At 32.1% G+C, this 17,331-nt stretch overlaps 1 protein-coding gene across 1 annotated transcript; it reads left to right on the forward strand.

Annotated features, from left to right (window-relative positions):
* LOC108906735 (equilibrative nucleoside transporter 3) lies at nt 1-17,074 on the forward strand. The gene is made up of 8 exons (XM_018710085.1): nt 1-182; nt 236-375; nt 541-790; nt 873-923; nt 6,052-6,492; nt 9,169-9,254; nt 15,205-15,401; nt 16,663-17,074. Exons 1-8 carry the CDS (start codon nt 170-172, stop codon nt 16,772-16,774), a joined length of 1,290 nt encoding a protein of 429 aa, XP_018565601.1. The 5' UTR covers nt 1-169; the 3' UTR covers nt 16,775-17,074.
* The last annotated feature ends 257 nt before the right edge of the window (nt 17,075-17,331 follow it).

Consider the following 17,331-nt stretch of genomic DNA (forward strand, 5'->3'; position numbering starts at 1 on the left):
AAGCCAAGGGTATGTATGAACTTTGATATGTATTATACTTGAAATGTAGAATCCGTAATCATATCAGGTTGCTCTTATCAAATTAGCAGAATTTCTATGCTGGTATATATAAATAACAAGAGCGTTTTTAAGAGCAGTCCCATTTACAGAATCGAACAGTCAGTTTAACATGGAAATAAAAGGTGAACTACTTAATCCAATTATTAATAAGTTGACTTACTTGCTTATGTTGCAGATGAGGCTGATACTGATCACATGGTGTCACAAAATACGGAGAAAAAGAATGAGCCTATTAATTATGTACTTATAGTACTGTTTTATTTCTTAGGAACTACTTGTTACTTACCGAGCAGTTTTTATGTGACAGCAAACGGGGTATGTTAGTTGAAAATTTGTTTCACTTTTGTTGTAATAAGTTTTAGATTGATTGACACATTTTATCTGTTCTCCGCAATGATTCGTTTGCTTTAGACGATTCGCTGATAACACAGTAAACAAAGTGAGTCATTTACGTGTATTAATAATCCATTACTATTTTAGTACTGGATGTTCAAATTTAGGGATCCTAACTTGGCCTTTAATACCTCAGATACCCAGAAAACGACATTGCAAAAGAACTTTACAGCCTACACAAGTATCGCTGGCAATGTTGGCACGATTACTTTCTTATTTGTTACATTTGCACTTATGAAGAAAATTTCGCTTAAAAAACGGATCATTGGTGGCATGGTTTCATTATTGATGCTCTTTGTACTAACTTGGTTCTTCATATTCCTCGATACGGACTCGTGTAAGTTTCTTCAATTATTATATCTTGCAGAAGGGAATCAAATATAATTAATTCTTATACGATTAATTTTATTTCTTTTTAGGGCAATCTGGGTTTTTCGTCATCGCTGTTGGAGTAGGAGGACTACTACATTGTAAGTATATTTTATTATTAATTCTGTTATAAATACCTACATTGTAACAAAGTAGTAAGTCTTCAAAAATCCATGGTCATTCCCAACCGTCTCTCATTAGTAAACAGTTTCGCTGTTGGTCTTTAACTTGTCTTGTGTTATATCCAGAGCTGGGTATTACTCGAATACAATACTTTACGTGCATCATCTATCTATCACATTTTTTGCAGATTTAAAAAAAATATCTAATACTTTTTCCACAGGAAATTTAGCTGTCACGTCCCACATTTTTAAAATGATCCATCTTTTTTTCGGATACTGCTAGCCCCATCTATTAAAATACAAGATACTTTTCTCCATTTAAGGTGTTGATTTTAATACGTGAACTTTTATTGCACAAAACTCTCTGAATCGTTTCCACATTGATTTTTTTTAGATTTCTGAATTCTATATTCAAATTATTGATTCTCAACAGTCAAAGAAACATCCTATATATATTAAAATTAATTAAAGAAATGAAATTTTTGAAAAAACGCTTGTCAAAAAATGATTTACGTGACTAAGAATTATAATTGTTTTCCTATCTATTTTTTTTCTTTTTTGCCCTTTTTACTTTTTTATTTCATAGATACATATATTGTGTTATTACCTATCACATGTTTTACGCTTTATTAAGGTAATAAGCTATTTCAAACAAATCCTGTCATATGAAAATACCTCGATACCAAAAATCTAGATATGTAAAAGACATCAAATCTCACAGATAAGATTGCTAACTACAAGTACTGCGGGAAACAACTACTCTATGGGCATTATAAGCATCCATGAATACTAAAGTACCTGTATGAATACTCGGAAATCAATATTATACCTAATAATGTAAAATCTTGTCATAACTAGTTACGTTAAAAGGGTGGGGAGAAGTGACTCTTATTTACAGAGAAAAGACAGTAAATATCTTTTTTCCTGTAAAATGTGATGATATCATCTACTTATCTTAAATAGATAAAAAATATTTAGCTGATTACTCTCTGTGATTGTATTCTCGATATTATTTTGTTATAAATACGAACAAGAGTGGTCCAATGAAAGTGCCACCACACACTAACTCATTTATTATAAAACGAAAAGAAATGAATATGGAAAAATGTTTACGAGATGATATTTTTAGGTTTGTGATGATACTTTGTTTACATCACATTTGCCGCTCTTTTTATTTTGAAACTCGCTACAAAAATCAAGTATCATTATAATCATAATATCAATTATAAATCAATCTGTTTGACCGATATTTTATTTTAATCTGGAAGACTGTTTGTTAAAATTTAACATAACTTTTGCAATAAGAAAGGAACTTTTTGTGCGTCAATATTTTAAAGATTTAAGATTTAAGATTTAAGATTTTATTTATTATAACTTACAAAAGGTAAAAAAAAATATTTAAAGAGATATAATGAAATCCTCAATCTTTAATAGGATTTTATTGCATTGGAACAACTAAAATAATTCCGTGACAAAAAAAATAAAATATTTATTAAATTTTGAACTAAAATTTTGCATATCGACTATTCTCAGATATTACATTTAAAAATTTGGGAAAATGTAAATTTTATCTTTTAGGGAAAGTAACAAATTTTACATCTATGGACAATCATAAACCATTACTGTAACTTTTCCTTTATTTTTCTAGAAACAAACTGATAATGTAAATATAATTCATCAGTCATTTTTTCGACAGCCTTTTTTATCTGAATACATATTTCCACGATATATAATCTTTTTGACCTTATAAAATGCCTCATTTCATGTTTGTACGTTAAATCGGTTTGATATAACAATAGTCTATTTTTATCTTTAAGGTCAGAGACAATGTATATTCCCCATTCTCAGTTTGATACAATAGTACTTTAATTTTATTTTCAACCTCACCTTTAATGGAATAATAGTTTATTTTTGTCTTTAACCTCTGAGGTAAGTATTCAACATTGTATTCGTATAATGTGAATGCTTGAATATAAGTATTTTGGATTCAAGTACTCTTTGAATGCTATATTCAGAATTCAAGTAATGATGGATACCTTTGCCGACAGAGAAGTCAATATTCAAGGACGTTTACAAATCATCGATCGATAAATATAATTTTAAAAATCAATTTTTATTAAAGACGAAATTAAATTACAATTTGAACAATGATCATAATTATTGGAGCAATATAATTTGGGTTTAAAATAACGTTCTCTTCTGATGATGCTACAGTTGCTGAACATAACAATCTGAGCTGCGACTGTAGAATTTCCTCAAGAATTTCCATGTAAATCTTGTTTGAAAATTGATTTGTATTTTCCACAGAGTGTTCAATATATTTCTTAGCTACAGAGGACGAACGCCACCCACCGTGCCTTTTAAGGTCTAAAATATCTATTCTTTGGTTTTCTAGAATAGTGGTAGAACTCCTTCAGTTGAGGGACCCAGCAATTTTAAGCACAGTGCAATTTTACTGGGCCTACTTCTACCTAATACCTGATTTGTAACCTTCCCATTACCAAGAATAAGTGAACGGACTTTGTCTGTTTTGGTCGTAGTGCTAGATATTTTCTCTTCTCGTTTCATTGATTTGTTATTGTAGACGTTCGTGATATATGCGTTTTAGTGTCGAGAGGAATATTTGCTATTATAAAGACACCTTCATCTACAATGTCATTTTTTTTCATTGTGTATAATTTTTCTCTTCTTCTTGTTTTATATTTAAATACACTTGTACATGATTGTGTTCCCTGGTAAATAATCTAGATTTTTTCACTTTATGTTTAATATTTTTCTCTTAAAAAAAGCAATTAACGTAGTTTATTTTAAAATATCAACAGCTTTATGGAAAAATATTGTGGCTTTGAGTATTCAGCCCATAAGCTTTCTGGAGACTTTAGGGTTTCATTTCTTGAAACAAAACAGGCTAACATTACCTTTTCTCTGACGTTTTCAAGAGTTTTCTTGCTACACCACGCTGCAAACAGCTTGAAGATTTTCTCTTATCTCTTTTTGGACTTCCCGGGAATTATTGCTAAGCATCCTACTACCAAGCATTTTCTGAGTCTAAATCGTCACTTTCTTGAATCATAACATACAATAAGCTTAATAGTCCAGTAAATACGTGCTGTAAATTACCTTTAGCTGGAAAATGTTGTGGAAGTTTTGATATTCTGTAATTTTTGAGCTTCTCATTTCAAATTTTTCATTTGCCATCTCGTATCTTTGCCACCGGCGCCACCATATTAAGATATCTCGTTACTCGTTGATTTTACAGCAGAAATAGTTATGTAACAAATTAAAGACAAGAACATTTTCTACAAAATAGGTTATAACCATATTCTTCATAAAACCAACCTGTTTTGGATAGGAGACTAAGAAATGTCACCATTTAACATGCAATGAAAAGTTGAATAGTTTTTGATAGTTGAAGGCAACGAAGTCGTGTGGGATCAATTCTTTTGGCGCAGTAGCTTCTTCTCTACCTTCTGTATCGATTTCATTATACAGTGGTTCTAAGATCGTATCAGCGTCTTCATCGTCATCAGTATCATCCAACGCTTGAGGTATGTTATCACATTTATTGTCACAGTTTAAGCAAATTATAGAACTTCTAGAGCAGGGGCTTGGAGTGTAGTCAGAGGGACAAGACCATTTTTGTCTTTCTTCCATCCCCATTGATCTGCAGGTTTTTCGTTACCAATCCATTGCTGTACCTGATACGTTCGAAGTGAATGTTGTCTTGCTGATGCTTCTGTAGGAGGCAATGAAGCGATGTTAAATTTATTCATGTATACTGATTTTATGAAGCATTGGTGCCTATAAGTGTTCAGAGGTATAAATTCCTTTTTATTATATCCGTCTGAGTCTGAGAAGAAAGTATTCTCCATCTTTAGTTACATTTTCTTTGTCAGCATCTTTTTCTTTAAATAAGTTTATAACTTCGTGAAGATTAGGGTCTTTTGCAACCCATTAAGAAATTTGAGTTCGTCCTGATTGAAAAGAGACGACGTCGTCAACTGTTGCATTTGAACGGTAGGCTTAACACATTAAATGCGTATTGTTTTACACGTTAAGTACTTGGTAAACTCTGTCTTTCTACAAAATAAGAGAGACCCATTTTGTAGAGAAAATCATGTAGATTAAGACATAATTATTTTTGCTGCAAAATCAACCAGAAACAAAATATAAAGAAAAATTGGTTTCAGGTCACTTTTTTCTTTGAATAGCGGCGCCAGGGAAAGATACGAAGTGGTAAAATAGAAAATCGAAAAAAAAAAACAGTTCAAAATACATACATAAACACACAAAATTAAAGGGTCAAATGAATTTCCGAAATTTTTCCGTGATTTTTAACAGACTGTGTTTAGGTGAAAAATGGTCGTATCGGGAATTAAAAAAAAAAAGCATTTTGATCCTCTAAGATTCTAGTTTTTAAATCTTTCGGTCGAAATTTTTTTAGAAGGTTAGGTTAGGTTATCATGCAATTCTAAGAAATAGTGCGACAAATAAAGTCGCTATCTCGGCGACAAATGGTCGAGAATTGAAGGGCAGTTTCGAAAATTAGAATAAATTTCCTATAACGTTTCATCTTTTACACTTTTATCATCTTTTTAAAAACAGGAAAAAACCAAAAATCAATTTTTCATCAATTTAAACGTTATTTGCGGTAAAAATGTGAGAAAACCTCAAAAAAAATATCCATTTTGATCATGCTTATGAAGTGTTTAAGATCAAAAAACGTGACCTTTTAATTTTTTTCAAAAAATTGACTGTTTGAAGCAATGAAACGGTTAGCTAGATCGAGATGAAATTTCACAGGATTCTTCTGGGTATATCGAACTGTAAAAGTCATGCTTAACATTAGTCATTTCGTGAATATTTCTAATTTAGCCGTCAATTTTCTAAAAAACCAAAAATTACTCTTTTTGAGCGTGCAATAAAACGTCATGCACTGCAGTCATTAAGTGTCTTACTGATTTCGGACATATCCTCAACAGTAAAGAATACTTACTTACCTTAATACTTAATATACTATTTCTGTATTCATACCCAGCTCTAGTTACATGTTATATTTCTTTTTACATTATTTTTAAGGTTTTAATCATGTTTAACGACTTTACAGGTTGTTTTTCCGTCCTTATGATCTCCTTCTTTCAACTGTCCACTCGATTTCCTTTGAGGTATTTGGCTGCGCAGCTCGCAGGACAGTCGCTGTGTGGCATACTGGCAGCCTCAGTGCAGGTATTTGCTTTGCTAGTTACATCCTCTGTCAAAGTTACTGCCGGTTTCTTTTATGCCATTGCAGTTTTTGTTGTTGGAGGTACAATCATTGCGTTCGTAGTAATCTCGAATAAATCCGAATACCTTAGAAATAAGCTAGAGTGGACACCAGCAGTCGTCGAGAGACCAGCAGCGTTTAATATTGGTGCTATTATACCATTGCTCAAGAAGCTTTGGTTGCTGTTGCTGGCTTTAAGTTTGTGTTTGGTTAGTACCCTCATTTTGAACCCCGGACTCACCGCCTTAGTAGAGTCTTCTAGCAAGGGTACGAATGATTGGAGTGGTAAGTGTTACACAAAATATCGAGCTATATAGAACAGTAATTAAATAAATTTCCAATAAATGTTGCAACAAATCTATTTCTTCACATTTTAAATATTTTTTGGATTATATAGTGTCTCATGGATTATATATTATTACATTTTTGAATTTGTTATTAAATTTAACTTATATTTTGTCAAAAAACATTGCGTGTAAATAGTACCTTTTGATGTTACAAAATCCTCAAACACGTCGATTATTAATATAAACTGCACACTTTTATCGATGATTTTTTAAAGGGCAATCTCGGGTTTTTTAACTTTTTTTAAGTGTAATATTTCGCTACAAAATTTCAAATTTTTATTCCTATTCCTATCCTACTCGCTCCCAAATTACGGTAACTTCAAAATAATTCTTTCACCAAATAATTTTTTATTAAGGAATATACTTATATTTGTTTGGTCAAAAAAAACTGAAACAAAATTAGACCTATACCGTTTCAAAAATCGTTTATGGCATCATACCTCTTGGTTGGGATATCCTGCATAACATATTTTTTTGTAAACAAAAATGCTCAACTTATAATACTAATCGATGTGTCTGATCATATTTTAACAACAACTTTTTGGTTGATATACTGAATTTATTCCAAGTTCTCGATTCAAATTTTTTTAGTATAATTTTTTTATCTGCAGGATTCTCATAAATATGAAATATATTAACAAATAAATGTGGTAACAAGATACGGTTTGCACCACTTGTATAAGTATGAAAATCTTTTCTACTATAAATTATCTATTATCTACTTAATATATTTCGAATAGAATAATAATAATTACATATCTTGGAAGTTATAAGTTTTGAACAATAAATGATTTGGTACCTATAGATAAATTCAAAATTTATTTATTTATTTTTACAATTTCCCCAAGGTAGTTACGGTCAATTTTGTATAATTTGTAGTTTTGTAGATGTTTGTAATTTTTCATATTTTTTGTTGCAGTCGTGGCTTTAAAAATGAACTGCGAAAAATATATTCGAGCAATGTTAAAGTTACGTAAATATTAGCAAAATATTTACAAGAATGAATATACAACTAAAATTATTGTTAATAATAATGATTTTTATGAGAATATGATCACATTTTTAAATCAACATTCGGCGTAAGTGACGAATTTCAGCAATAAAATAATCAATAACAAGAAACAGTAAAAAAATCAAAATAAAACAACTTAATAAAATCCGGATAAGAATATATGTATATTAGAATAAATTAGCCATGATCCAAAACATGAAATTTCTGTTAACCGAAATTATTACGTTTCTATTTGAAATAAGTAATGTAGAGGATAAATCTTTTTATGTGTGTAAATCGTATTGCTGAAAAATTTTACATTTTTTAGAGATGTTGCAAATTTCTATTAAAAAACCAATAAATAATACCAAAATGGTAGTATCTAACTATTGTTTATTAAGTAGGTCTTAATTCAATAAGAAACTAAAAATGCAATAATACTGAGATATCTATGGCCCATAAGAAGTGGGACACCCTGTAATATGGAAAATTAATTTTAAAGTATGGACCGATTGATTTAATGAAACTTTTATTTGAGCCCTATGTATCTTTGATACAAGATACATAAAACAATTTTTTAAGTGGTACACCCGTATCAATCTGCAATACCCAGGGCTAATTAGGAAACGTGTTTTGAATATCTGATTCATCTTCTTTTAATTTTTATACATTATTGTAACTTCTTTTTAATTTTTTGTTGTTTGATAACAGAACGCAAAAACGCTGAATACGAATCTAAAGTCAGAATCCCCGGATTGGTTCATTTTTTAACCCCGACATCAAGAAACTCCCATAGAAAGTGGTTTTCAAAATTTTAAACCGACTGGTGTAGTCATGGTTTGGAAAAACATTGAAATTCATAATTTCATTGCACCATAACGCTATAACCCTATGACCTTATGACCCCATAACGATTTTCATCGTAAAAACGCATGATCACCTATTGTCCAATCAAGGATGTACGATTACGTTTTTTCGGTGTAGATGCAAAGAGAAAAACTCAAAGAGATTTTATGATACAAATCTATGTTAATAGGTTAAGGGATTACGGAGCTATAGCAGTACTACAAACTCAATGCCTCAGGATTTTGTGATTATAAATCCTGGCACCCTCGGGTTATGGGGTTACGAGGATGGGGTTATAGAAATCTGCGAACTCAGTCATATAGTTTCAGACCCCTGATATATGTATAAAATCCATATTGCTACAGCTTTTTCTGGTTATCCTCGCACATTCCAGGTGATGGGGTTACGGGGTTATGGGGTTATGGAAGAGCCTGCCAACCCACAATCATGTAGTTTCGGATCCTTGATGTATGAGATCTATGTTACTACAGAGTTTAGTGGTTCTACTCCAACGCACATCCTACATTATGGACCTATAAGGTTATGGGGTACGGGGTTATAGAATTATGAGATCATGGATATAAATGTTTTTCCAATTATTGACTACTAGTTAATTTGACATCTCGAGAACCGCTTTATAGTACAAATACACTAACCAATCTGGGAATTCTAATTTTCTGGAATTCAACGGTTCACCGGCTCACATTTTTTAAGTTGTGTAAACTCTATTTCTTGCTATCAAAGACTTGCAGTTGTACTAAATGATTTTCTTTTCAGATATTTATTTCGTGCCAGTGACTGTGTTCCTTTTATTTAATGTTATGGAATTTGTTGGTAGAGAAATATCTAATTACGTTGCAGTGGTAAGGACAATTTATAGATAAATACTTTTGTTCATGTTTTGACATTACACTTTCCCTCATGAAATATATACTATGTGACAAAAAAAACGCATCACCTAGTAAAACTGTATATTTTTAACCAAATTCTCTACATGTGTTGATTGTGTTAAGAATAACAATTCATAACATTTTCGTTGGAAAAATCGCATCCTATAAAGTCCAAATTCAGTAATGGGTTGCCCCTTCATTTAAAAGAATGCATTCTGTGGTTCGCCTGGGCATGCTTCTAATAAGGTGATCTATAGAGTCCCGAGGAAGGTCATCACTCATCACAAGCAACTTTTAGAGCATCATGCAGCTGTTATAAGTTCATTGGAAGGTTTGGAAGCATTTCCAATCTTTGACCCATAATATCCCAGACATGTTCGATGGGCGAAAGGTCAGGCGAATGTGCGAGCCATGGGAGAATATTGATGTTGACCTCTTCTAAGAACTGTAATGTAACCGCTGCAATATGAGGGCGAGCGTTATCTTGTTGGAACGTGACATTATTTAACCCTCGAATATATGGTATAGCAAACGGTTCCAGAACTTCATGAATGTATCTTTGGACATTCAATTGGCCTTGGAGAAATACTAGAGGAGTTCTGCTACCTATCCTGATTCCACCCCACACCATCAATCCTCTGGTAAGAGCTATTTCACGTCTTACGACAAACTCCAAGAACCGCCTTTCTCCTCTTCGACGCTTGACTCATCTCGAGCGATATGAAATTAGACCATAGGAACGAATACGACGATATATGGAACGCATTGTAATTCTATGGCCCATCTCTTCCAAAAAAATGTTTCCTAGATCTGGAGGTACTGTGCCGATCCCTAAGGGCAAGCAGTCTCAATCTCCTGTCTTCTCGATCTGTCGTTCCTCTAGGTCGTCCAGAGCCTCTCCTGCGATGTTGCCTATTGACCAGCTTCTCCAATAACGAATAATTGTTGCAACATTTCTTTGCATCCGTCTACCGATTTCGCGAAAACTAATTCCCGCCTCATGTAGGTCAATAATACGACCCCTTTCAAAATCGCTCAGCTAATTCTGCCGTCTTCTAACTCTGGGCATTTTATCACTATAGTTTAGAACTGTTTCACTCGAATAATAACAACAAACTGACTAAAATACCAGAGAATAAATTTAAAAAAAAAAATGGAAGGAAAACAAGATAAAATGTCACCTTTCTTTATCATCCTACATCTACATCCTAAGCATATGTATAGAGTTTTAAAATATTGACCTCAACAGGGTGATGTATTTTTTGTCACATAGTATATTTATGCATCTACAGATGTAGAATTAGATGAGTTTGACATTAAAGATTTACTTGCTAAACGCACTAACACTGTAAGATGAAAACTAAGATGAAACTTTGGGTCAAATATTATATACAAAGCGAGTTACATTTTTTTATGGTCGCATTTGGCTATACTGACGGTATCAGCGACCATTTTAAGATGTTTGCCTGTTATATCTCACCCATGTCTGTCTGTATAAAGAGTGTTTCAAAACATATGTCGAAAAATGGAGGGTGTGATTCTTTGGCTGATTCTAAGAAACAAAGTGCTTATTAAAACCTGGGTCCGCAAACGCACCGTTTTCGAGATATAGGATGTCAAAAAAGAAGAAGTTTAGTTTACACTACACCAGTTAATACTGTTGAAAAACTGAGGAATCACATAACTGCTTGCTGCATAACGTACGATCCATTTTTGAACGGGTACGTCAGTCACTCAGACTTATGTTAGAAGCCTACATTACCGTAGGAGGAGGCCATTTTCAACAACTGTTCTGATTTTTTTGACGTTTATTTGCTTAGTTTTGGAATAATTTTGTTCATCATTCACTTTCTTTCATGTTTTCCATCATAAAAGGCCATTTATCTTGATAACGGTTCGAGCTCTTGATGATGAGTACATTTTTCGTGTAGAAAACATTGGTGGTTTAAAACATGCTTTCGAAATGCTAATTCCTCCAGAGAGGTAAAAATTAGGGGCAAAAGGACCTCGTGCAATCCTAAAATCTCCGCCACTGACATATGAATAAAAATCGAATTAGTATTCAAAAGAAGCTAATATTAATGATGATAATAAGTATACAAATTTTAAATTCTGTATCTCAAACGGTTCCTGATTAATCGTCAAAAAACTGAAAGAAATCTTTTTTTTTTGATACCCTAAATCTCGAAAACTGCGTTTGCCGGCCCATGTTAATAAGAACTTTTTTTCTTAGAATGAGCCAAAGAAGCACACCCTTTATTTTCCGACACATGTTTCGATACACCCTGTCTAGACATAAAAAAAAAATTATCGTCTCACCTATGGCAGACCGCTGGAACTGCCAAGTTCAAAATTGGTTGTGGTTTCATTAACGAATTAATTTAGCTGCTCACAACCGCGATCGCATTACAGATGGTTTACTTAGATTATAGATAGTAGATGTTTATTTGGCGAGTGGTGACAAAGATTAGGTGCGTTACTAACACCCCGCAATATTTGCCACAGTGGCGGCTCGTCGTATGAAGCAACTGAGGCCGGGCCTCACTGGAAAATTTGCTTCTCACACCGTATATTTTAATACCTACTATTCTACTATTAACCTAAATAAACAGTTAGGTAAACTACTCGTTAATTTCCAGTTACCTATTAGGTACATTTATCAAAAATCAAAATAACAATATAAAATAATTGTTTGAATATTGAATAGGCGCGTCACACCTGCCTACAATATACTACAGTTCCCCCTCCACGCGAGGCCGTTAAAATAACATGATTTACGGGGGAACTGAGGCCGGCTTAAAGCGACTTACACTTGTAGTTTCAGTTTGCGGTTAATGTACGCGTCGCATAGTACGCGGGTAGTGTCTGATGTCAGTGCGAGGGATAGTATGTACAAAAGCTTTAATTATAAGGACAAGGCAGGTATTAATAATCCAAAAGAACATACAAATGGCATAGAATAAGTCAGCAAAAGACATATTCAGGCCGAGAATGTATCCCATTTACGTTAAAATGTTATGTTAGAAATAACATTTGTAAATAACATGCCGTAATAACATAAGTATCCGTCAAACAGACATGTTATTTAATTGTAATGAAATGAAACGGAACACGGCCGCTATTTTATGTTGTACGTACCCGTTATTTACGAGTTTGCGCTCTACGTTGTAGGTATTTGTTTCATGTTTCATAACAACAGACTACGACTACCGGCAGAACGAAACCATCACAATTAAAACTTATTAATGCTTTATGACAACAGTTTGCTACTAAAGTTAATTTATTGAGCATGAATTTGGGGAAAAACCACAAAACAAAAAAAAATTAAAAGACGTATTTTTTTATCGGCGGAAAAACATGTTTAGGGGTGAAATACATCTTCAAAGTTCGCCCCTGCTCAAAACAGATTTTTCTAAATATCTGGGGTTCTCATCAATATTTTGGAACGAATCAAAATGCAAAATTACTTCTTATAAAAAACTAGTGGTTTCATTAGTGTTTTCGTGTTTGGGGGTTGCTACCCTTTTTTTTATTTCAGATTATATTTTTCAAACAATTTTTATAGGTATATAAAAAATTCATATTTGTTAAAAAAACTAAAAATATGATTTATGTAAATAAATTGACAAAGTTAAGTTCTCTTTTTAAGGGGTGAACAACCCCCTAGTGTGCGAAAAATTTCTGTGCTGACTAGAATGAACATTTTAAAATAAAAAGTTTTTACTTTTTCTCTAATCATACGAATAATTTTTTCTATTGGTCTAAAACGGATTTAAACTGATGCAAACTACCCCTGCTGTTCATCAACTACCCCTGCTGTTCATCCCCCAATAAACGGGTTCAGTAATTTCCATTTTGTTTCATTCCAAAATATTTATTAGAATCCGAGATATCACGGATATACTGTTTTTGGGGGTGAACATCAGGGGTAGTTTGCATCTGTTTAAATCCGTTTTAGACCAAGAGAAAAAATTATTCGTATGATTAGAGAAAAAGTTAAAACATTTTTCGCACACTAGGGGATTACTAGGGGGTTGTTCGCCCCCTAAAATGAGAAATTATTTTTGTCAATTTGTTTACATAAATCATACTTATTTTTAATATTTTGAATCAATATGAATTTTTTATATATAAAAAATGTTTGAAAATATACTTTGTTTTCCTGAAATAAAAAATAAGGGTTGCAACCCCCAAACACGAAATCACTTGTGAAACATTTTATTTTTTTAAAAGAAGTAATTTCCATTTTATTTCATTTCAAAATATTGAGATGTCACAGAAATATTTTGGGGGTGACCATGAGGGGTAGTTTGCATCCGTTTAAATCTGTTTGCGGCTAATAGAACAAATTATTCGTATGATTAGAGAAAAAGTAAAAACTTTTTATTTTGCAATGTTAATTCTAATCGTACAGACATTTTTAGCACACTAGAGGGTTGTTCACCCCCTAAAAAGAGAACTTTATTTTGTCAATTTCTTTACATAAATCATATTTTTTATTTTTTTTAATATGAATTTTTATATATATAAAAAATGTTTGAAAAATATAGTTTTTCTGAAATAAAAAATAAGGGTAGCAGCCTCCAAACACGGAATCTAATGTGAAACATTTGTTTTTTTATAAGAAGCAATTTACATTTTTTTTCATTCCAAAATATTGATTAGAACCCCAGATATTTAGAAAAAACTGTTTTGGGGGGTGAACTTTGAGGATGTATTTCACCCCCTAAATATGTTTTTCCGCCGATAAAAAAAATATGTCATTTAATTTTTTATGTTCTACAACCGAGTCTACAACATATATAAAAATATTGGAAATCGGAGAGTTCGGGTTGGGGTAGTTTCCTTGTTAGATCCTTCTTCGTTTGATTTAACCTAACAATAATTTTAGGGTAAATACTTACCTAAGTTACTTAAATTTTACAACTTACCTTCGATGTGCGTTTATAAAACCGGCAAGTAAATGTAAATTTAACAAGCCGTTCATTTTCATTAGACAAATAACACGTACGTTAAACTATAGCGACACCAAATTCCTTGCCTTTAAGAAACTCTGTTATAATTTAAGATAACGTGTTACAAACTATTTTATGTCGTACTTACCCGTTATTTACGAGTTTGCATTTGTTTCATGTTTCATAACCTAAAAGACATCTGTCAGTTATATGTGTTTTTGTCTAATACTGACTCTTGTTTATAATAATTTTGCATAATTATTATTAAAAATGTCGACACAAAAGCGTCTTCAAAAAACAACAAAATTGCAATACGAGTATTTGCTAAAAATGGTCTTAATTCCTCAATGACATGCATGTTATATCTTAACAGGTAACGTTAACAACCCTGAAATAACATAACTGTTATTATGATAAAATGGGATAAATACTCGGCCTGATTCAGGCTCTCATCTCCATAATAAAAAATGACGTGGACATTTATTCCTATTTATTTATTATTTGAGAGCGGATTAATAAAATAACCAAATAGTTGTGTAGGTATTATTTTTTATAAAATCTAAATGCAAATCCTAGTCGTGAACATCGTCAGATTTTCTATAATATTATAAATGCAACTAAAAATTTCCAGATGCATTTAGTCGTTTGACCTTGAAAACTTAAAATTTTTTGCTTGCGGTGCTTTTTTTTTTCTTTCTTGCCCACCTAGTAAAAAAGCCACGCGCTTCGCCTATTCACAATGTCACGAGCCGCCACTGGTTTGCCACACCCAACAAACAAGCACCTACCCTCTACTCTCCAAGTTAACTATCTTCATTCGATCGCAGTTTTAGGGGTATAATTCACTGATCTGGGCGTTAGTCGTTATAGTAATTGTTTCTAACGATATCATTAGTTACAAATGTAAAAATATAATAATTTTGTTTGTCTTCTAAAGTGAGAGAGAATGAAGCTTTGTTCTTTTTTAGTTGAAAATTGTATATGTCATTCTTGGGACATCTGTAGTGCGATTAGTCCTATTTCCACTAATACTGCTTTGTAATATCCAACCTAGGAATCACCTACCTGTTGTGTTCCACGAAGATGCATGTTTTATAATTTTTATGATTTTATTAGCATTTTCTAGTGGATATGTGCAAAACGCCGTTATAATCATACTACCAGGGTAAGTTTGTAACTAGGGTTTGCAATCCCGCAGTCTTTTTTTTCCAGCTGGAAATTTGCGGTAAATTCGCCTTTACAGAGGGATCCCGCTGTAATTCCCGCGAAAGATTTAAAAATATATTTATATATGAAAATAATGCTATTATTGTGTAATGTTGTATTTAATAAAATGAAATATAAATAATTCTTGGTATTTAAAAATCAAACAGATAAGCATTACCTATATACAGGGTGGGCCATTAGTGTGAGTAAGTAAAATAACTCCCTTGTTACTCATAATACAGAAAAAAAGTTTATATAAAAGTTGTACAGAATCAAGAAACCTAAACTACAAAATTAATTTGAAACATTTGAAGAATTTTCTACATAACTTGGCAACCCTTCACTAAAATGTTAAACTGTTTATATTACCATATACAGAATTTTCTCAGAAATCCATATGTTTATAAATATACAGGGTATTTCATTTAAAAAATGTAATATTTGGCGTATCCCGTTTTTACTAATCGCCTTGTTATATTTCAAATTAATTTTGTCCTTTAGGTTTTTTGATTCTGTACCACTTTTATATAAACTTTTTTTCTGTATTATGAATAACAAAGGAATTATTTTACATTCCCACACTAATGGCCACCCTGTATATTAAAAACTATGTTTATTAATTATTACCTAAGAATCGACAGAAATCTACACATCAATAACATATTACTTTTGTTATTTTTACATAGATATTATTATGTCTCTAGTTACTTAACGTACTCCTTGCTGTTAAATTACTAAATTCATAAACATCTAGGTTAGGTTAGTAATTTAATCGTAGTAACAATTTCTAAAAAAATATTTGCTACATCGATAATATAGTATAATAAAATTAATATACAAGAAGACAAAACTATTATCTACATATAAAATTTCACTTTGTAAACACTTTTTTTCTCCAAAATAAACAAACGAATCAAGGAATTTGTTTGATTGATACAAAGATCTGCCAATTTTAATCCTTTTCTTCGCTCAATTGATCGATGCTGTCACAGGGGAACAGGATGCGCATGCAAACCAAACGGAGCGCTCGCGCGCACGTCGCTATATGGACGTGTTCTATTCAAAAATTTCCCGCGCGGAAATTACAGCACAAATGAGGGAATTCCGCAGGTCTCATTGACATGCGGGAAATCGCTGGAATGCTGTAACGCGGAATGCGGGATTGCACATCACCTATAAGTTTATATATTAAAATTTATTATTTTTTTTTATGTTTGCAGTTATTGTGAACGCGAAGAGAAGTTCATGTGTATGTTAACTATTATGTTCGTTATGCTGGTATTTGCGACACTAGCATCGATTCTTAGTGGTGTGGTTGTTAACTTAATATAAGAAAAACTTTGCTGTTTTTATACCAAGAAGAAATATATCTATTTTGTTAGTAACTGATTATTTTATTCATGTATATAGATTGTTACAAAAATATAGCTCAAGACTGCAGAAGCTTTGAAGGAAAATAACAGGACAATTACATTAAGTAATTTTTCACCTAGTATCTCAATTTCTAGACACATGGTATCAAAGTTACAATTTAAAAATAGAGTAGTTACTTTATTTGCTGTTTGTTGTCACCACAAAATATATAGTTTCGTTTTAACAATTGTAAAATGAATTTCAATAGACTAAAACCAAGTGTTCCATTTTTACTTTGTTACCGGTACTGGTTGTCTTCTTAAAAGTACTCCCTTTCCCTATTCACATACTTTTCCCAGTGGAGTTTCCATTTCGCGAAGCTGTCCTGGACAGCTTCATTTGAAATAGTCTGTGACGAATTTGCTTTGATGTTAACAATAGTCGGAAGGGTCCTTTCAGCACTGATTTTAATTTTGGATATAAAAAAAAATCGTAAGGAGCCAGGTCTGACGTGTAAGGAGGTGGAAGGAGAACAG

The sequence above is a fragment of the Anoplophora glabripennis genome, unplaced genomic scaffold (assembly GCF_000390285.2).
Source record: "Anoplophora glabripennis isolate ALB-LARVAE unplaced genomic scaffold, Agla_2.0 scaffold187, whole genome shotgun sequence".
NCBI lineage: Eukaryota > Metazoa > Arthropoda > Insecta > Coleoptera > Cerambycidae > Anoplophora > Anoplophora glabripennis.